Below are 19,846 nucleotides of genomic sequence, written 5' to 3'. Positions count from 1 at the left end.
GCCGCGAGGGGTGAGCTGGGTGCTCAGCGGGAAGCAGAGGACTCAGCCCCAAACGCTCCGGGACTGGAAGTGACGCCAGGGCTCCCAGACTCCGCTCCCGTCCCCAGCTGGGCTGCACCCGCGCAGTGGAGCCCCAGTGTCCAGGAGCGCGGGACGTGCCCGTGGGGGCACTAATGGGAAATTCTGTGCTGAGCTTGCTGGAATCAGCCCGGCCTTGGGGTCCCCTCGGGGGTGTCACTCCCAGCCCGGGCTGCCACGCTCAGGGCTACTGCAGGGGGCCCAGCATGTGCAGGGTGGGCGTGGAACCAGCAGGGGGCGGTCTGGTTGAGGAGCGAAGTGTCAGCAGGAGGAGCCTGCAGAGGGTGGGAAGCAGGATCCCGTGGAGGCTGGGGCGCATCTGGCCTTGGAGAGATCTCCAGGGATCCCTGAGAAGGCCTCATACAGCTGGGGGAGGCCTCAGGAGGTCACCACGTTCAGCCGCCGGCCAAACCCCGACTCAATCAGCCCAGCCAGGGCTTTGTCCAGCTGGGGCCTAAACACCCCTAGGGATGGAGATTCCACCCCTCCCTAAGGAACCCTGCCCAGCGCTTCCCCTCCTGCCTAGGGAAATTGTCAGTAACCAGGGCTGAGTTACTACTTGCTCTCAGCCAGCTCACAGCCAGAGAGCTGCCCTGGGGGGTGGGCGTGCTCACTTCAATTGGTTAGCTCTGCAAGATAATGAACTGTAAATACAACTCCTGCCAGGAGGGGGAGGGAATCCGAGATGTGGCTATGCAAATCCAATTCAGCCAGGGCTGATGGAGGGTCAGTGCTGCCATGGAATGGGGGGTATTGTAACTAATTTGGGGCTGTGGTGGGGGTCACAAATCATACTATCCCTGAATGTGGGAATATGACCCCCGTGCTTGCAGGAGAGACACCAGCACTGGAAGAGGTCTCCGAGGAACAAGCTGCCCCCGGCCAGCAGGGCTGCACATGCATGGGGCCCCAGGTGGGGGGGGGGAGGGAAGGCATGCATGTGCCGTGCTCCCGATGCATGCGTCGCTTCCCTGGGTGCCTGCCAGAGTTGATTGAACTGAGTTGGTGGAGAGGGATTGAGCAGCCTGTTAGGTGTGAGCTGCAACACTGGCTCAATCTACCCCCTTCCCCCAGTTTTAAGGACAGACCTAAAGCAGACTGCATGGCTATGTCCACACTGGCGCGATCTTGCGCAAAAACTTGCTGCCTGTCTATGCTGGCCGGGTGTTCTTGCACAAGGAAACTGCCTTTCTAGGCCGTGTCCACACTGGCGCGATCTTGTGCCGGAAATATGCAAATGAGGCTGTGTGGACTATCGCTGAGCCTCATTTGCATATCTAACGAGCTGACATTTTTGCAGGAGAGGCTCTTGCGCCAGAAGGAGCTGTCTACACTGCCCCTTCTTGAGCAATGCCGTTATTCCCCAAAATAATCAGCGTAACGGCATTACGGCAGAACGGGGCCCTGATTTCACACCCAGCAAACCTGACTCTAAGGAGCATTTGATAAATGGCACCCTAGCAGTGCTCTAACCACTAGGACGCACTTTTCTCCCAGAGCAGGGGGTGGAATCCAACTCTTGAGCATCAAGCCCCCTTAATCTCCCCTCTAAATCTGAGATGGAGGCCAAAGCCAGGCAGAGAACCCAGATGTCCTGGCTCCCAGCCCTCCCCCCGCCCAGAGCTAACCAGTAGACCCCCCCCCCCCCCACTTCCAGTGAGAGACTCAGGAGTCAACAACCTGAAGCTCTAACCACTAGACCCTTCCCTCTGAGCAGGTGAGAGAACCCAGCAGTCCTGGCTCCCAGCCCCTCTCCGTCACCCTGTGAATGTTAATGAAGGCCAGAGCTTCCCAGATAATGTGGGGAAACTGAGGCAGCTGCAGAGAACTAGCAATGCTGTGAAACCCTCTGAGAAGTGGGATATGCCCAGCACTGTGATAGTGGCGGGAGGATTGGGGGGGGGGGGCGGCGGGGGCAGGGACACAGCAGCAGCAAATGCCACCATCAAGGAGGGGAAATTTCTCCCCCCAGCTCTGGCTGCGGTTGGTCCAGGGCAGCAGGAGTAACCCTGAGCAGGTGGGGAAGGTACCAACTCCCTGTGGTGTGAGGAGCAAAACCCACCTCCCTGGGAGAGAGGGGTCAGCAAAATTCCCCACCCCCCACCCCCGGCCCCCAGGGAAGGTGGAGTGACTGTGCAGCAGCCCCTGCCTCCAGGGCGGGGGCACACGGAGAACTCGGCCCTGGAGAGAGGTGGGTTTGCCTGGCCTGGGCCCTGGGATCCCTCCGCTGTTAAAAGCGGCGCGTGCTGGGGAGCCTCTCTGCAGGCAGCTGGATGCTGTGAGGTGTGGCCCAGTTGCAGCGGCAGCCCCCTCTGCAGCGCAGAGACGGGGGGTTCCCGGCCCTCCAGGCAGCACGGGGGCCTTGTAGGGAAGGCTGGGACCAGCCCCAGCCTGCACAGAACCAGCCAACACAACAGGGTCTGAATTGTTACTTTGTGCCGCTTGTTTTCTCTCCCTCTTGTTTTGGACTCGTGGGTGGATCGTTCTGCATTCCAGAAGCAGCCGCGTCTCACGCAGCCGCTTCCTGGTGGGCCCCTCTGAGGGGGAGGGCTAGCTCAGTGCTTTGAGCAGTGGCCTGCTAAACCCAGTGTTGTTGGTTCAATCCTTGAGGAGGCCATGTAGGGATTTGGGGCAAATATTTGTCAGGGATGGTACTTGGCCCTGCTATGAAAGCAGGGGACTGGACTCAATGACCTTTCAAGGTCCCTTCCACTTCTAGGAGATAGGTAATCTCCATTCATTTAAATGTGTCCCTCTCCGCTCTGGGGGGCACAGCAAACATCCCAGCATGGAGGGGTCTGCGGCACCGGTACCCCAGGGCTGGGGCAAGTGGCTGTAGCCCCACCCACCCCCACCCACCCTGTCATGGGGCCGGGCGTGGGCTGCGGCTGCCTCCCTCCTGCTCTCAGCTCAGCCCACCTGTGTTTGATCCCCAGCTGGAGAATTAACATCAGGGACTCTCCTCCCAGTCGTGCTGCTGCTTCCCCGTCACCCCCATCACCATGACAGCTTCTCCTGCCGTCTGGCTCCTCTCTGCCCTCCTGGGGACAGGTGAGAGGGGCAGGGGCTGGTTTCCTGACGTGGCCCATGTCACACAAGCTCTGAATGGGCCTGTTCCCTGCAACCGTTTATAGGCGCTGCCAATTCACCGGGGTCAAATGGGAGTGTCGGAGTGAAGGGAGGTAGGGGGAGGTGGCCGGAAGCCACAAGTTTCCATAATAACATGGGAAACACTTGTGGACAGGGGAGGAGATGCTGAGGGTCGACACGAGTGGGAAGTGGGGGCCGTGGGGGCCCGTCCGGTCTGGCCAAACAATGTCCCGCTATTGCATATAATACAACAAAATTAAAAACCTCTGTGAGGGGGCACAAAGACGCTGCCGCTGGGTCGGAGCCGCGGCCGAGCAGCGCAGCCAGCCCACCCTGCGCACGCTCGAGCTGGGTGCTGGGCGTTTCAAACAGCGGCAGGAGGGAGGAGGAGTCGGGCCACCGACTGGGAAGATGCCAGCTCGCCCGCTCGCCCGACGGAGGACGGGCCGTCCCGCCCTAACTTGCCACAGCCAAGCAGGTCACGAGCGGCCTCGAAGGGGCCGAGCACGGAGGAGGGTCGGGGGGTCAAGCACTGGCCCCTAGAGGCACCCCGTCTGCCCAGATGCTGGGAGGACTCCCGGAGGCAGCCAGCTGTGACTGGCCGGGGACAGAGCGGCCCCGGGAAGATGCCGCGAGCGGTGAGTCCAGGCGCAGGTAGGAAGAGGCCCAGGGCGGGCCTAAGCCCCGAGTGGTTGGCGGGTTTCGGGGATTGCCTCTGCCAGCTGGGTAGTGGCAGCTGCCCCCACCTTTAGGACCCTGGGCCAGAACCTGAAGGAGTGAGAGGGCCCGGGTCCTCCTGCCCCCACCCACCGAGCAGAGACAGAGCCGGTCTAGGCAGACGGAGTTGTTGGCCTCGGGATGGGTTATTGCGCACGTACGGTGTATAGGGCTGAACTGAGGACCCTGGGGGTGGCCAAAGGCAGCCAGGGGGCAAGGACTGAGGATTGCACTAAAGGAGGGACCCTGGAAACCCTACTAAGAGGGAAAGTGGCCCAGGAACGGAGAACGCGGGTAAGGGGGCATTGGCCCCGCCGTCCCGACACGCCGCACCCCAGGGCTAGAGCAAAGCGGGAACCGGCTCGCAGCTGAGCCACCCCTCGCCGGTCACTCCCCCACAACTTGGAAAAGAGAAGAGCGAAGGGAAACATTGTCACGGTTTTCAGGTACCTAAGAGGGCGTCACAAGGAGGAGGGAGAAATATTGTCCCCCCCCCCCCCCCAATCGGAGGACAGGACAAGCAATAGGCTCACACTCGGTTGGACATGAGAAAAAACTGCCTGCCTGTCAGGGTGTGACGGCGCGTCGGGGTTCCTCAATCCTGCACCCCCGTAGCAGCCGGAACAGTGTCCGCCAGCCAGCTGAATAGAGAGGGTTTTTCCAGAATATAGCCCAGCCCAGACGTGATGTGGCTACAGGGGGCAGGCCCCCAGGGTTAGGGGTCCGTCAGCCCTAGCCTCCAGCTTAGCCTGGTCTCCCCATGCTTCCCAGACAGCAACTGACCCTTCCCCGGAGACCTGGTGTTCGTCTCCGCCTCCTTCCTATTGTCTCCCTCCCTGCCCTCAACCGTCCGGGGTCTCTGCCTAGGTGACTTAGGCAGCCCCTCTGCTGGGCATTGCTACAGATACCGGCCATCAGGGGTCCTCCCAACCCAAACACAGGCACCAGTGCATGCCCAGAGTGGAAGGCCTAGGGTGTGGCTTGTCCACTACGCCACACAGGGTGGTCAAACACTGGAATAAGTTGCCTAGGGAGGTTGTGGAAACTTCATCTCTGGAGATATGTAAGAGCAAGTGGTCAGACACCTGTCTGGGCCGGTCTAGATGGTGCTTGGTCCCACTAGGAGGGCAGGAGACTGGACTCGATGCCTCTTCCCGTTCTAGGAATCTATGACTCTATGATCCTCCAGTCAGGATTGGGTGCCAGTCACACACGGCACAGCTCAGCAGGGACGGCCTGTCCCTTTCCACTGTCCTCTGCCTGTTTCTCTGCCTGTAGCACTCAACCGTTAGGGTATGTCTAACCCTAGGTAAGACATACCCTTACTCTTCTGCACGGATCAGTTCTGCAGTCCAGGGAGGAGTGTGCCCTCCGGGAGCAGACAGGGGCAGGGACCCAGAGGAGTGTACCAGGTCCCCACCATCCGACGCACACGGCAGGCCGGCGGGTGACTGCTCGGCTCCCACCGGGTGGGTCTCTGGGGGCTGTGAGTGTGGACGGGCCCCTCACTGCACGTGGAGGGCGCCCGCCTGGGGTGTCGCTGACCGGTCCCGAGGCTCTGGCTGGCCGGGGATTCCTCTGGCCCGTGGGAAGGGGGCGCTGGAGGTTGAACTGTGGGAACGTTACGGAGCCAGAGGAAGGTCAAAGTCCAGGCCCAGCAGGATCCGAGGAGCCGCCCTCCCAGGTGTGTGGGGGGGGGTTGATTAATGAATGGATTCCTTGGTGCCAAGAGGCTGCAGGAACTCAGAGCGTGTAGGGGTCACGCAGCCTCATTGCAGCCCCCTCCACCCTGCCGGGCTGTGACCGAGTCCGGCTCCTGCAGCTTCCCCCGGCCGCTTGGCAGGCGCCGACTGGGGAATAACCTCTCCTCAGCCACCAGCCATCGAGGGACGAGAGAGGGAGCCAACGCCCCTCCCCCGCTGCTCTGGGGAGTCGATTAAGTCACTGACCCCGGCGCAGGGGATGTTTCTTTCAGGGGAGACGTCTCTGGGAGTGTTGGGGGGGGTTGTATGTCGGGGTGTCGCGGGAACCTGCTCACTGAGCTCATGTAACAGGGGTGGCAGGTGGCTGGAGTCAGGGGGTTCAGCAGGGTGGGGATGACTAAAGCCCAGCCAGGCGATCAGCCGGGGGGGGCCAGGATCCTGCGTTTAGTGTCCCGCTTTAGATGTTCAATCGAGTCAGGGACAGTCTAGGGAGCAGCACAGGTGCCGGTTTCTCTGCTTATCCGGGCAAAGAGACGACACAAAAGCGGCCTTAGCGCTGCTGGACAAGCCCCCTCGTCCGCCAAGGGCCGGGTGTGAACAATCCGGGACCTCGAACAGCATAAAACGGTGACGGCAACAATTGCAAAGGAACAAGCGACTTACCAACGGTGCCAGCGACTCAGCTCCCTCCTGGGCGCAGAGACTCTAATCCCGACTCCGTCCTCTGCCAGGCCGACAGACACCGCGCCTTGCCGGTGCGATTTCAACTGGGAGCCAAAGGTCCCTGCAGCTTTGACTGTCAGTGAACAGATCGTGATCTAATATACTCCGTCGATAGAGGAAATGCATCTGGGGGCTGTGCAGAAAACCGGAAGCAAATAGGGCAACTGGAGAGAGCAGGATGTGGGCAGGGCAACTCACTGTTACTGTAAAAGGAAACCTGTAAACAAAACTATTCAGGGACTAACGATGACTTGGTTCCATTCACCAGCCTATAACAGGGGGTGTCACTTTCCCCTAGTGCGCCCCTCACAGTCTGCTCCTCAAGATGCATTGTGTATTGTAAATATGCAGCTCTGATGCCAACAGGGTAAGCAATAAACCCAGCACTGGCCAGAGGCACTCTTCCACGTTTTCCACAGTCCACTAGGAATGAGATAACATCGCCCTGAAAATGATGTTAGTGCACCAAAGAGTGTCCTTGCACCAGTGCACCAAAGAGTGTCCTTGCACCAGTGTCTTCAGACCACAATTATTACAGAGTTCGAGCTCCCCATGTGGAGATTGATGCCATGTTTCTCCATTCCGCTCACATAGTTCAAATGCCGCAGCCTGGGGATGCACATAGGATGGGCCAGGCGTGTTCCTGAACCAACTGTTCGGCCTTCACAGCTGCTGCGGAGGAAGGGCCGGGATGGTTCAGCTCGGGTCCCTCCGAGGAGCTGGTGTCGCTGACCCCTGCACAGCCCTGGCCCTTTCTGGGCCCAACGGGGACATGTGCTCCCTCTGCCTGGCCCTTCCTTTCTTAGAGACTTCGAAACAAGTTTGACTAGATATAGCTTTATCCCAGGAGAGACACAGACACCCCATTGCGGGCGATCACCTTGGGGTTCATCCCAACATCGTCTTACTTGACCCAGAGCCTGATCTTACATTTCATTGAGTCTGATCAGAACCGACTGGCATGACTAGCTCCCAGAGGATACCAGTGTCTGCACTATTGTATCTGCCCAGCTTCTGAGCCCCACAAGCCGACTGAGGCTCCAGGACTCGGGGTTGTAGGGTGGTTTGGCACTGGTGATGGAACCAATGTCTCTCCCTGCTCCAGTGCCTGGAAGGAAGGGAGGGATGGGGCACGGGTGGGACACCCCTTCCTGCACCAGGAAGGCAGCGTGGCCTGATGCACCGAGCCCTGCAATGGGACCAGCTCTGCCACTGGCCCACTGGGTGGCCTTGAGCATGTCTGTGCCTCAGTTTCCCCACTTTTGAAAGCAGGAGAGTCATGTCGCTGGTGAAGGAAAGGCGTAAAGAGGACTGGGGGAGTTACCCAGCTGGGTTCGCCAGGGGAGGAAGGCCAGGAGACAGGGCTGTGGGTTGTTTCTTTTCCCTGTAGAAGAGGAAATTTCTGATGGGAAGAAATCCCATGGCCGGCCCTTCCTCTAGCCGCACATGGGGGCTCTTGCCAGACAGGCACCCTGATCCTAGAGGTGCCCAGCCAGGCCCCCAGGGTGCACCTGCTGACCCATCCCCCCCATGCCTCAGCTCCTTTTGCAACCCATATGCCAGGCTGTGTCTCGACTGCACCCTTTTGCGGAAAAGGGATGCAGATTAGACACAGCGCAATTGCAAATGAAGCGGGGATTTAAATCTTCCCTGCTTCATTTGCATGAATATGGCGGCCGCTTTTTCCCGGCTCGGAGCTTTGCCGGAAAAAAGCGCCAGTGTAGACGCGGAACTTTGGGAAAATAAAGCCTTTTTCGAAAGATTCCTTATTCCTCTTAAACTCAGGAGTAAGGGATCTTTCGGAAAAGGCTTTATTTATTTATTTCTCTTCCGGAAAAGCTTCTTCCAAAAGGAGCCTGCAGTGAAGACACAGCCACAGATTCCAATACTCATGATCACACAGGAAGCCCCACAACATCCGAGATTCACTAGGACAGACACACACGTACACACACACGATCCAAAAATCAGTCCCCAACCCTCCCCCCCACACACAGACACCTGCTCCTGTGCAGTTTTCTCCTGTCTGTTTTATTCTGTTAATCCCATTACAGGGGAAGGGAATCCGAACCCTGCCACCAGCAGCGCCGCTCCCCAGGGCAGGAGGGCTGTTCCGCAGGAGGGGGATCAGGAGAGGCCGTTCACCAGCAGGACAGTAAGGAAGGTTAGGAGGACAAGTCCGGCTGGTTCCAGAGCCACAGTGGCTATGCGGGAGGAGGCTGGGCTGCATTCGGCCGTTGTGAGATCCACACCGGGCCCCCCGAAGATCCCTTTGAGCTCCTGTATATAAGTGCAGGCAGATGGAGTAGCGCAGCCTTTCATGGTGTTCTTGTTGGTTGTCCCACCTGTTGGGGACAAAGGGGTCAGTGTCTGGGAACCACTTTGGGAAGCCTCTTATGTCTCTGGTCCTATACAACACGGTCCCCTTCCCCCTCTGAGCCACTCACTGCAGCCCGTCTGGGACCCCCTGCTGGTCTCTCTTCCTCTGCTTTGATGCGCTGTCACTCAGTGAACCCCAATCTCTAGCCAACTGTGGAGCAGGCCAATGTTACGCCCACCATTGACCTGGAATTGGTGTTGTTCACTGATGGTGGCAGTAGTGGGATCCTTAATCAGCTCTCAGCCAAAAGGCCTGTACAGACCCTGGCACATAGGGACTCCCAATTTTGGCAAGGGCAGGTGTGCAGCCCCTGGCATGGGGCGAGGGAGGATTTGCCTCTCAGCCAAGGGATCTGTGGAACACCTGGAACAAAAAGGCCCAAATCTCAGTTGGGGCATCTGTTACTCGTTGTGGAACAGTGTAAAAAAGAAATATCTCTGGCACTTCCAAGTCCCCTCAACTGGGAGATTTCTGCAGCAGACCCAGGGAGAGTGTGTTTGTACTTTCACTTCATTTGTATTACTTCAGAGTAGTGGTCCCCAACACGGTGCCCGCGGGGCCATTTGTGTGCCGGAACTTTCCTAATCCTACGTTGTCTTCCCACACAGAGGCCTGAAGGGGCCAGGCAGGGCAGGGGGCGCGCGGGAGCGGTTATGCTGGAGAGGAAGGCGGGTGCTGTACCGCTAACAATGGTTGTTTTGCAGGCCTCCCCGACACAGCAGGTGACGTTCCCGCTCACGGAGATCCCGTTCCCAAAACTCGGGTAGAGGGGCGCAAGGTTGCACTGGCTGGAGGACACGCAGGCCTTCGTAAAGATCGGAGTCTTTAAGTCCCTGCATGGGAGGAAGAGGAGATGAGGCTTCAGGTCTCTGCTTCCCCGCTGCAACACTTCACAGGTGTGATTATGACCTATCTAGAGGGGGGAAACTGAGGCATAATTCACTCATGTTCAGTAGGCAACCAGCAGGACTGGTACCCCTAGCTACCCCTAACCCCTCACCCTCACGCTCTGGATTTCTCTTCCCTTCCTAGAGTCACAAAGAGAATGCAGGAGCCCTGACTCCCCCGGCTCTAACCCACCAGACACCACACCCCTGCCAAGATCAGCCATAGACTCCCCCAGCCTCTCCCCTCCACCCACCAGCCATACCACTCTCATAGAGCCATAGAGAAAACCCAGGAATCCTGGCTCCCAGGCCTCCTGCTCTCACCCAACAGCCCCTGGTTCTGGGTGGGCTGACACCTACCCAGATTGTGTTCTGGGCTAGTTCAAGGTCTCTGCACCTACCTGCTACCGCTTCTGTTTTCATGATCCCACAGGAATTCAGTTGCTCTCTGCAGGCTTGCACCGGGCCCCTATAGCTGTTAGGGCCACCGACGCAGACCTCACAGGAAACACAGGCCCCTAGAGAAGCAAAGGCAACAGGATCCATCTGTGCTGAGCCTTCTCTACGGCCCATTGACCCAGCTGGGATCTTGCCCTGTGTGTCTTGGGTTTGTGTCAGCAATGTCTGTCCCTCTGTTGAAAAATTAGGGGGAGAGGTGGATACACTGGAGGGCGGGGACCAGGTTCTGAGTGACCTGGACAGATTAGAGGATTGGGCCAAGAGAAATCCAATGAGGTTCAAGAAGGCCAAGTGGGGGTTTCTCTGCTTGCTTCCCTCAGCATTTCTTAGCCCCAGGCCCACAAATGGCTACTTGGAAATCGTGTTAGGCCTCGGCCTACGTGTCTGCTGTGTCGGCCCTAGGTACTGAGAGCCCCCCAATCCGGCTTTTGTACCTCACAGGTGCCAGCTCGGCCAGGCCTGCGTTCCCTCCCGGTTCCAGCTGGTGCCATTCCCAGAGCTTCCCTGGGTCCCTGACCCGCAGGGCAAACAGCCCCCAGGGGAGTGGGACCCACGTTAACCCTCCAGGGGCTCTCAGGGGCCTCACCAGGCTGTGGTTAAAACTAAAAGGTTCGGAAATGTGGCTAGTCCCAGGGAGGCGCAGAAACAGGCAAACTATTACTAAATATCTTTTAAACTTTTATTAGAATACTTCCAATGATAGCTTTTCTTTATTAGTCTCTTACATGCGTGGCCGCCAAATAACTATTAGTAGGAGCAATAAGCAAAGTGCTATATAGTAGGGCTGTGTCTACACCGGGCCACTTATTCCGGAAAAGCAGCCGCTTTTCCAGAATAAGCTGCGAGCTGTCTACACTGGCCCCGTGAATTTCCGGAAACGCACTGACGATCTACTGTAAGAAATCAGCTGCTTTTCCGGAAAAACTATGCTCCTCCCGCTTGGGCAAAAGACCTTTTTCCGGAAAACTGATCCGGAAAAGAGCCAGTGTAGACAGCCCAGTAGTGTTTTCCGGAAAAAAAAACCTGATCACGAAAATGACGATTGGGGCTTTTTTCCGGAAAAGCGCGTCTACATTGGCCACGGACCAGCGCGTCTACATTGGCCACCGGAAAAGCATCCTGCCAATGTAGACGCTCTTTTTCCGGAAATACTTATAACGGAAAACTGTTCTGTTTTAAGCATTTCCGGAAAAGGGTGCCAGTGTAGACGTAGCCTAAATGAAAATTCCTTGAGCTTTTTCTAAGTCCCAATAGTTGTCAATAAGGGACCAGGGATTATCAACAGTTACATTTACATCAATCTTACTCATAAGTCTAATTACTTATCTAAAACTCTTAACAATACTACTTAACAAAACTTTTAACTAAGTTTAGATAGCAATACTCACACTGAGAAAAAACACAAAGTACAACAGCAACAACAGCATAGTTGGTATATGTTACGCTCTACAGGAACTCTGGTTCGGTGAGCGGGAGGTGGCCCTCGGGTGATCAGTCCTTGGGCCTGGCTCGTATTCTGCCATCCAATGTTTATTCGGGATTCCTCAGTTTGATATAGGAGGGGTAGCTGTTTTATAGAGATCTTTTGCACACTTTTTGTGATAGGCTAGCAGACCCTGTCTGCTAAGTGACAGGGGTAAGGGGGTGAGATGGTTTCCTGTTTTTCCTTTTCTGCCTTATCGGGCATGGTACAGTCAGCACAACCAGCAGGAACTTTACATGAACATTTTAGGTCTGGTTTTGGTTCCTGTTCGTCGCTGACCTTTTTACATAGTGTAAGAGTTTTCATCAAGGGGAAGCTGACTTTTTGCTTGGATGGCAATACACGTGAGAGGCCTGGCCAGCAAAGAGCCTGCTTCCACACACGCGACTGTGAGTCACTGCCCTCCGGCTCCTGGGGGTCCGTCCTGTGAGCTCTGCCGCAGGCTGGCTCCCACACCCAGGGAAATGAGAGAACTGGATGGGGTTTGGTGCAGGGCCACCAGTGTGAGCTGACAGTCGCACGGCAGCAGCTGTGACATGCTGATATGGAGGCCGGGTGGGACTGAATGTGAAGTTTTTTAAGGTGTTCAACTGTTAATATGGTTTATTTTGAAGCATCTCCCACTGTTTTCAGCAAGATACATTTCCCCAGGTTTGTCAAATGTTAGTATTGGCGCCGTTTTTGTTTTGATGTGAATTTCCACATTATTTTTTCAAGTTGTATTCATTTCAGTTTCCAGAAGGGCGTCCGTACGGGCTTTTTGTAGCATTTTATTTGGTTGCTTTTTAAATTCCCAAACCTGTGTAAAATCCTGGGCTTTAAGCATTTTTTAGCTGAATTTTCACAATTGTGCAAAAGAGGAGTTCTAAGCATTGTTTTCCAGTTGGTATCTATTTAAATCCCCACAGTTGTGCAAACATTGGTGGGTTTTAGCCATTTTTCTCATTTAGCTCACCACAATTGTGTAAAATCCTGGGTTTTAAGCACTGGGGGAGGGAGAATCTGCATTTTGCTCTACTTGCAGATTTTACTATTTTTATTTTCACTTTTAATCCATTTAAATGCTCACTCGTGTGTGAAAACTCCAGGTGGTGTTGCACAACAATTTTTAAATGAGACCCTGAGATACAGAAAGTCGAAGCTTTATTAGAACCTTGAACTGTCAATCTCACGTGTCCAACTCTGCAAAGTAAAGAGCCTCAAATCAAACCGTGCCACCATCTCAAGCTGATTTTTCTCAGCTGCATGTTTCAATTATTTTCGATGGGAATATTATTCTGGTTGGGGAGGGGCATGGGAGTGCGGGTGGTGAAACTGACACTTACTGCTACCAATCAAACCCTTCCCACACAGCAGATAGAGGAACTTTTGGTGGCCTCCGGCTTTTTCTCTTGGCTATGTCATATCACAGTTCTCTGCGTCCGCAGTCAAAACACGGCGCTCAACGCTGAGGTTTTCGCTTAGCCACAGGGATGTGTAACAGCCTGAAATGATCGGTTCAACTGGCCAGTATCGATGGAGAGAGTCGTTATGTAATGAGATGCTGCAGGATTCCAATGAAATACCCACCACTTGACCCCTATTGCAAGGGAGCGTTAAAAATAAATACAGAAAAATAAAAGCTGTAGTCTATTGTTTGGGCGAGTGAATTAAAAAAAAGCTTGAGCCTTAGTGCAATTTAGTTCCACCCTGTCTCTGACTCCCGCCTGCCGGCTGATCTTGGGTGAGTCACCTCACCATTCTGTGCCTTAGTTTCCCAGCGCGAACCATATTTCTCGCCCTCTCTGGAGTGCTTTGGGAGCAAGTGATGAGCTTGTCCTGGGCGATGCTGACACTGGGTGATTTGATGGTGAAAAAGCCTGAACTTTGTGAACCTCAGCGTCTGCTGCCAGGAAATGGATATTGCCCCGACGTTTGCAACAAGTGTGAAAGGGATGAAAGCAGAAAAATGCTTAAACAAGCCAGTGTGATCCACTGAAACTGAAACTGAAACACACACACACACACACACACACACACACACCCCTCTCTCACCCCCGATCTCGGCCAAGCCTAGAGTTAAAAAGAGTCTCCCTAGAGCGCTGTGGCTCCGGACGGGCGCTGCCTCGTTTCCCCACTAGGGGTCACTCTCAGCCGCCTCCAGCCACAAAAATTGAAACTGTTGCCCATGGAAATAAATAAGGAATCGCCAAAGGTTCGGTCCCCGCTTTGTGTTATTCGATGCGACCCAAAGGGGAAGCGAATCCGGCCGGGATCCCGGGGCCGCTGGGCGGGGGGGCGGATGCAGGTGCAGGGATGCAGGTGCCGGGGCGTTGTGAGTGCGTGTGCCCGTGGGCCGGGCTGGGGGTCAGGGCTGGGACGAGGATCCCGGCTGCCTTCAGTCCTCTCCCTCCCCACTGTGCTGGGACCAGCAGCTGGAGCCTGGCTCGTGCTCCGAGCCCCGGAGCTGGGCACCTCAGCGCGGCCCGTCCCCAGCTCCATCCCGGCGCTGGGGGTCACAGGAGACTGGGGCGGTGCGGGGGGAGGAGGTGCAGGCAGCCCCCCCCCCATTGTCTCTCTAGCCCCCGCAGAGGCGGCAGCCGCCCGGTCTCAGGGCGAAGGGGAGGGCAGGGCGCTCGGGATCCACCTCTCCCCCCAACACGCCACCCGAATCCGGGGTTCCAGGGATCTTTCCAGGAGCTGCTTTATGCTGGAAACCAGGGGGTTTCCAGTCCTGGCTGGTGACCCACCATAAAACCCACATTCACAGTGTAATTAAAAGGGCAGTAGCAGGACGGGAACATATTTTCAGGTTTATGACAAAAAGTGGGACTCTGTTAGGCTGTGAAAGGCCCCACAAATAAACCAGCCTCATTTCCCTCCCGCACGAAGGCCTGTCGGAGGGGTGGCCCAGGAGACGGTTGTGCAGGCTGCATTCTCTCTGTGTGCTATGAATGTGTGTGTGTGTCTGTTTGAGTGTGTGTGTGAGTGTGTGTGTGTGCACCTGTGTGTATTCTCTCCCGCTTTCCATTACAAGGGCTTATCCTAGCTCCAATCAGACTCAGAACAAGGCTTCTAACACCCCCAGAACCCCACTAAAATTAAATGTGAGGAAATCCATCAGACCACCAGCATCAGACACAAATAATCTCCAGATCCACACCACACAACCCTGGACTCACTATCACACACCTGATCCATACAGACACAGACACACACACAGAATTCAATACTTAGACACACACAGTCAAAGGCACGATTTTACACACACATGCTCCAAGACTGGCTATCACACACAATCAAACACACGCTCCAAGTCTCATGATCACACACGCACAATGTATGTCTATGCAGCAGAGTTTTTTAGGGAAAATGGCCATTTTTTCTGAAAAAACTTGGGGTTTTTTTAAAGAAAAAATTTAAAGAAAATCGAAAGAGCAGAGGGGTTTCTCCAGCATCGCTAATCCTCATTCTATGAGGAAGAAGCCTGTTTCTGAAAGCGCTCTTCTGGAAAAAGGCCCTTGCGGAGGAGGAAGAGGGAATTCTTTCGCAACAAGAGGAAACAGGGAAAAGCACAGGCGCCCTGTCAGCCACTCCACCCACAGTAACCACAATTTACATGCGAGACAGCGTCCATTCAGTGTGCACACGATCTGTCGAGAAAGCAGATCGCTTTTGCGATGTGCTTTGGCAGTGTGGCTGCTCCCTTTCAGAAGAAGTTTTTCCAGAAAATCTCTTCCGGAAAACCTTTTTCCAAAACAAGCCTGCAGTCTAGACATAGCCACAGAGTCAAACATTCATTACCACACACAGGAAGACACACAATATCCGAGATCTGCTATTACAGACACACACATGATCCAAGAATCTGCCCCCCCCCCACACACACACGATCCAAGTCCCCTCCTCCATCCCCCTCCCAGACACACACTCACCCAGACACCTGCTCCCATCCAGTTTTCTTGTGTCTGTTTTATTCTGTTAATCCCGTTCCAAGGACAGTGAATCCGAGCCCTGCCACAGCGGCGCGGCTTCCCAGAGCAGGGGGGCTGTGCCGCAGGAGGGGGGATCAGGAGAGGCCGTTCACCAGCAGGACGGCAAGGAGGGCTGGGAGGACGAGTCTGCCTGCTTCTGGAGCCACAGTGGCCACGCGGGAGGAGGCTGGTCTGCATTTGGCCGTGGTGAAATCCACATCAAACTCCACGATGGCCCCTTTCAACTGCTGAATATTAGTGCAGATGGACTCACTGGCGCAGCCTTTCATGGTGGTCTTTATACTTGTCTCACCTGTGGGAGTCAAAGCAAGAGGGTCAGTGTCTGGGACCCCATTTGGGAAGCCTGTTATGCCTCTGGTCCTATACAACACGGTCTCCTTCCCCCTCTGAGCCCGTCCCTGCTGCCCATCGGGGTCCCCGTTACAGTCTCCCTTCCTCTGCTCTGATTCATCATCATTCAGTGAATCCCTGATTTCTAACGAACTCTAACATCAGTCCCACCATTCTCCTGTCAATGGTGTTGCTCACTGATGGTGGCAGTAGTGGGATCCTTAACCAGTTCTCATCCAAAGGGCCTGTACAATCCCTGGTGCATAGGGACTCCTAATTTTGGCAAAGGCAAGTGTGCAGCAGAGGATTCACCGCTCAGCCAAGGGGTCTGTGCAACAGTTGGAGTAAAAAGGCCCCGAACTCAGTTGGGGCATCTGTTACACTGTTCCACAACCAGTAAAAAAGAAATATCTCTGGCACTTCCGGGTCCCCCCAGCTGGGAAATTTCTGCAGCAGACCCAGGCAGGGTGTGTTTGTACTGTCACTTTTTCTGTATTACTTTAGAGCCTGCTATTCTACAAAGAGAGAGACACCAAGGCAGTTTGGGGAACTTTGTTCAGGGCATTGTGCACAGGAGAGTATCCTGCCTCAATCAGCGGCCAGCACTAGATGCTGCACACAAAGGTATCCAAACCACTGATATGAGGGATATCACTAATACCAAGAAATCCGTGTAAGACTGGAAAAAGAAGGTTCAACAGTTTTCTGATCATGCATTATGATCTCTCCAGCTCTTCCTGATAAACAAGAATCTTTTAGAATTTTACATAGTTCTTGACCAGAGCAGTTTGCAGTGGTGGGGAGTTCCAAAGATTAACGGGTTATTGGCTGGAAAAAGCATTTAATTTAATCATAGTGCACTTCTCCCTTTTCAATTATATTTCCTCTCCTATGCCAGAGAGTGCTCAGACATTCTCTTGTGCTCTGAGATTTTTCAAGTGAAACCTTTCTGCTGTTAAAAATAGAAATGTGAACATATTTTGTGAATTCAGATTCGTCAGACTGTTTCAGTGGGAAGAGTCCCCCATGAAAACAAATTCTGGGAAAAATCAGACTGGTTCATTATTGTAATTCAAAACAACTTTCCCTTCCAACATTTTATATAAAAGAACTATTTAACGTTCCTCACTGCAGGGGCCTGCCCATGTGCGTGGTCTCTCCTGGGTGGGGAAATCGGACAGAGAAACAGCCGGATGCCAATTACCTCTTTTCACTGTGCCGCTGACATGCAGGCAGTGGGTCTGGGAGCCTGTGCAGTCGATGATCTCTTCCTTGCAGTGATGGGAGAACACAGGGAAACAGGCTGGGCAGCGCTGGCCGTTCAGTGTGGTGTTAGCCGGGGGCACTGAGAAAAGTGGAGCAAATACAGTCAGTTCAGGGGATGAGCCCCAGGGGGCGGTGGACAGGAGGAGCAGCTGGGGGCTGCACCGCTCAGCCCCGGATCCCCCTGCAGGGGGCGCTGCAGCTTTGGGGTACCTGAAGTAGCAGGGGCAGGGAGAGATTGGCAACAGGGAATCCTGGATCCGGTTCACAGGTGGTGAGAGCCTAGAGCCCCGCCCACCGACCTCCCCATACCCAGGTGTTCAGGGTTACCCAATGGGGCGCCCCCTGCAGGGGGATCCGGGGCTGAGCGGTGCAGCCCCCAGCTGCTCCTCTTCCCACAGAGAGGCCTGAAGGGGCCAGGCAGGGCAGGGGGCGCGCGGGAGCAGACACCCTGGAGACGAAGATGGGCGCTGTACCGCTAACAGTGGCTGTTTCGCAGGCCTTCCCGACACAGCAGGCGATGTTCCCGCTCACAGAGATCCCGTTCCCAAAATTCACGTAGCGAGGCGCAAGGTTGCACTGGCTGGAGGACACGCAGGTCTTCGCAAAAGATGGGGTCTTGATCTCCCCTGAATGGGAGGAAGAGGAGATGAGGCTTCAGGTCTCTGCCTCCCCCTTGCAACGCTTCACAGGTGTGATTCTGACCTATCTAGAGAGTGGGAAACTGAGGCACGACTCACCCCAGGTCAGTAGAGAACCAGCAGGACTCGTCCCCCTAGCTACCTCTCACCCGCTGGATTTCTCTTTCCTCTCAGAGTCGGGGAGAGAACCCAGGAGTCCTGACTCCCCCGGCTCTAACCCACCAGACACCACACCCCTGCCAGGAGCAAAGAGAGACTCCCCCAGCCTCTCCCCTCCACCCACCAGCCCCAGCCCCCTCTCAGTACCACAGAGGTCCCAGGAGTCCTGGTTCCCAGGCCCCCTGCTCTCACCCAACCGCCCCTGGTTCTGGGCGGGCTAACGCTGACCTAGCCTGTGTTCTGGGCTGGTTCAAGGTCTCTGCACCTACCTACTACGGATTCTGTTTTCATGATCCCGCAGGAATCCAGTTCCTTGCTGCAGAATTTCACAGGGCCCATACAGCTGTCACCTTCGCTGTGGCAGACCTCACACAAAACACAGGTCCCTAGAGAAGCAAAGGCAACAGGATCCATCTGCAGCCCAGGGAGAAGATCTCGGAGCAGGGGTGTATTTCACCCCGGGGGGTGGGGGGGGGCAGCCCCTCTCCTGCAGAGCAATTTTCCTGGGTGGGTCTTTGTCTGTCTGCACTGGGTAGGGGTCCAAACACCCTCCCGGCCCCATTCTCACCTTTCTCCAGCAGGGCCCAAAGGAGGCAGCAGAGGAGAAGCGTCTTCATGGTGCTGGGGCGGGAGCTGGAGCCGGTCTGGGGTCTGAGCCAGGGGGCTCTGGAGCCGCAAACTGTCTGTCGGGGACTGGCCGTTCTCGACGGAGGCCGGGCAGGGTCGCAATTAGAGTCACCGGCCCTGAGCTGGGGGCAGGAAGGTTTGTAGCTCAAGTCCTCGGAATATCAGCACAGAGGCCCCAGGAACGTAAGGGCCAGACCCTGCCCCCGCCCCAAAGTGTGACTGGGCTTTGGCACCAGGGTGACGGCCGCTGCCTGTGGCGGGCTGGGTGCGGGGTGGTGCCGTGTTTGCTGCAGCTGCCTTGCTCAGCAGGGTGAAGGACACACCCCGGGAGGCAGAGACTGTGAGGCAGGCTGAGGGGATCCCAGCGGGAGCTCCGATTTCCCTCTCTGGGCTCCCTGTTGCAAACACGGCTCCGTCTACACCCACGATGGGCGCCACCCCCTAAAACTGTCAGACCCCTTGGTCCTCGCTGGTCGGAGGCCCCCGAGATATCTGTGGGACCCCGAATGCCCTAGGGGGGCAGGCGCTTTGTGGTCTGGTTAGTGCTGGGGAGGTCCGTGCTGGACACACATGCGCCCTCGCACCATTTTAACACTTTAAAATGAACCGGTGGTTCCTCCTTCCCCAGCGCATGAGCACGGGGGGGGGGGGGGGGGTTCTCTGCTTGCTTCCCTCAGCATTTCTTAGCCCCACGCCCTCAAATGGCTACTTGGAAATGGTGTTAGGCCTCGGCCTACATGTCTGATGTGTCGGCCCTAGGTACTGAGACCCCCCCCCCCCCAATCCGGCTTTTGTAGCTCACAGGTGCCTACTGGAGGGCCCCCGGCATAAGGGTAGCAGGGAATGGGGGGCACAGAGGGGAAGAGAGATGGGGGGCACAGAACCTCTGGCCTGGGAAGGGAGAAGGGCTGGGCACCAGCACAGGCTCCCAAATTCTGTGGGGGGAGCCCTGAGCTTCCGGGGCCAGATCCAGGCAAGTTGGGGGCCACATCGGGGCCCCAGGCCTGAGGTTCCCCACCCTGGTTTAAGGGGTCACTAACCCCTCCCCCTCCCACTGGGCCTTGCCCCGAAGCTCCAGTCCCAGATGCCTTGCGTCTCTCTCGGCCAAGCCAGGTTTCACTCCCGGTTCCAGCTGTTGCCATTCCCGGAGCTGCCCTGGGTCACTGACCTGCAGGGCAAACAGCCCCCAGGGGAGCGGGATCCGCGTTATCCTTCCAGGGCTCTCAGGGGCGGCACCAGGCGACCATGAGTCACTGCCCTCTGGCTCCTGAGCGTCCGTCCCGTGAGCTCTGCTGCAGGCTGGCTCCCAGGTCCAGGGAAATGAGAGAGCTG

At 56.0% G+C, this 19,846-nt stretch overlaps 2 protein-coding genes and 1 long non-coding RNA gene across 3 annotated transcripts in view; 1 reads left to right on the top strand and 2 right to left on the bottom strand.

Moving 5' to 3' along the window:
- LOC102463659 (phospholipase A2 inhibitor gamma subunit B-like) overlaps nucleotides 1–6,409 on the bottom strand; it is an 18,760-nt gene extending 12,351 nt beyond the window's left edge. The window contains exon 1 of the mRNA XM_075907699.1: nucleotides 6,252–6,409. The gene's annotated coding sequence lies outside the window, so the exon portion shown is untranslated. The remainder of the gene's footprint in view (nucleotides 1–6,251) is intronic.
- LOC142819591 (uncharacterized) lies at nucleotides 62–15,440 on the top strand. Its single transcript, XR_012897469.1, has 4 exons — nucleotides 62–2,804; nucleotides 3,015–3,129; nucleotides 9,396–9,587; nucleotides 10,479–15,440. It is a non-coding gene; the product is annotated as an uncharacterized LOC142819591 (long non-coding RNA).
- Nucleotides 8,324–19,846, bottom strand: LOC102460157 (phospholipase A2 inhibitor gamma subunit B-like). Its single transcript, XM_075907702.1, has 8 exons — nucleotides 19,683–19,846; nucleotides 18,456–18,636; nucleotides 18,157–18,273; nucleotides 17,564–17,716; nucleotides 17,029–17,169; nucleotides 15,435–15,786; nucleotides 9,980–10,096; nucleotides 8,324–9,524 (listed from the first exon to the last, which is right to left on the bottom strand). Exons 2-6 carry the CDS (start codon nucleotides 18,502–18,504, stop codon nucleotides 15,569–15,571), a joined length of 678 nt encoding a protein of 225 aa, XP_075763817.1. The 5' UTR covers nucleotides 18,505–18,636; nucleotides 19,683–19,846; the 3' UTR covers nucleotides 8,324–9,524; nucleotides 9,980–10,096; nucleotides 15,435–15,568.

This window comes from Pelodiscus sinensis, chromosome 24, assembly GCF_049634645.1.
Source record: "Pelodiscus sinensis isolate JC-2024 chromosome 24, ASM4963464v1, whole genome shotgun sequence".
NCBI lineage: Eukaryota > Metazoa > Chordata > Testudines > Trionychidae > Pelodiscus > Pelodiscus sinensis.
Note: the sequence above shows the minus strand (reverse complement) of the source record. Positions and strands in the feature narration are given on the sequence as shown.

What these genes read in the sequence shown, in the direction of transcription:
- LOC102460157 (XM_075907702.1), bottom strand. Translation starts at nt 18,504, where the DNA reads ATGAAGACGCTTCTCCTCTGCTGCCTCCTTTGGGCCCTGCTGGAGAAA. An exon ending in TTGGGCCCTGCTGGAGAAAG is followed by an intron (nt 18,274 to 18,455) that starts GTGAGAATGGGG and finishes TTGCTTCTCTAG; the next exon opens with GGACCTGTGTTTTGTGTGAG. An exon ending in CGAAACAGCCACTGTTAGCG is followed by an intron (nt 17,170 to 17,563) that starts GTACAGCGCCCA and finishes CACTTTTCTCAG; the next exon opens with TGCCCCCGGCTAACACCACA.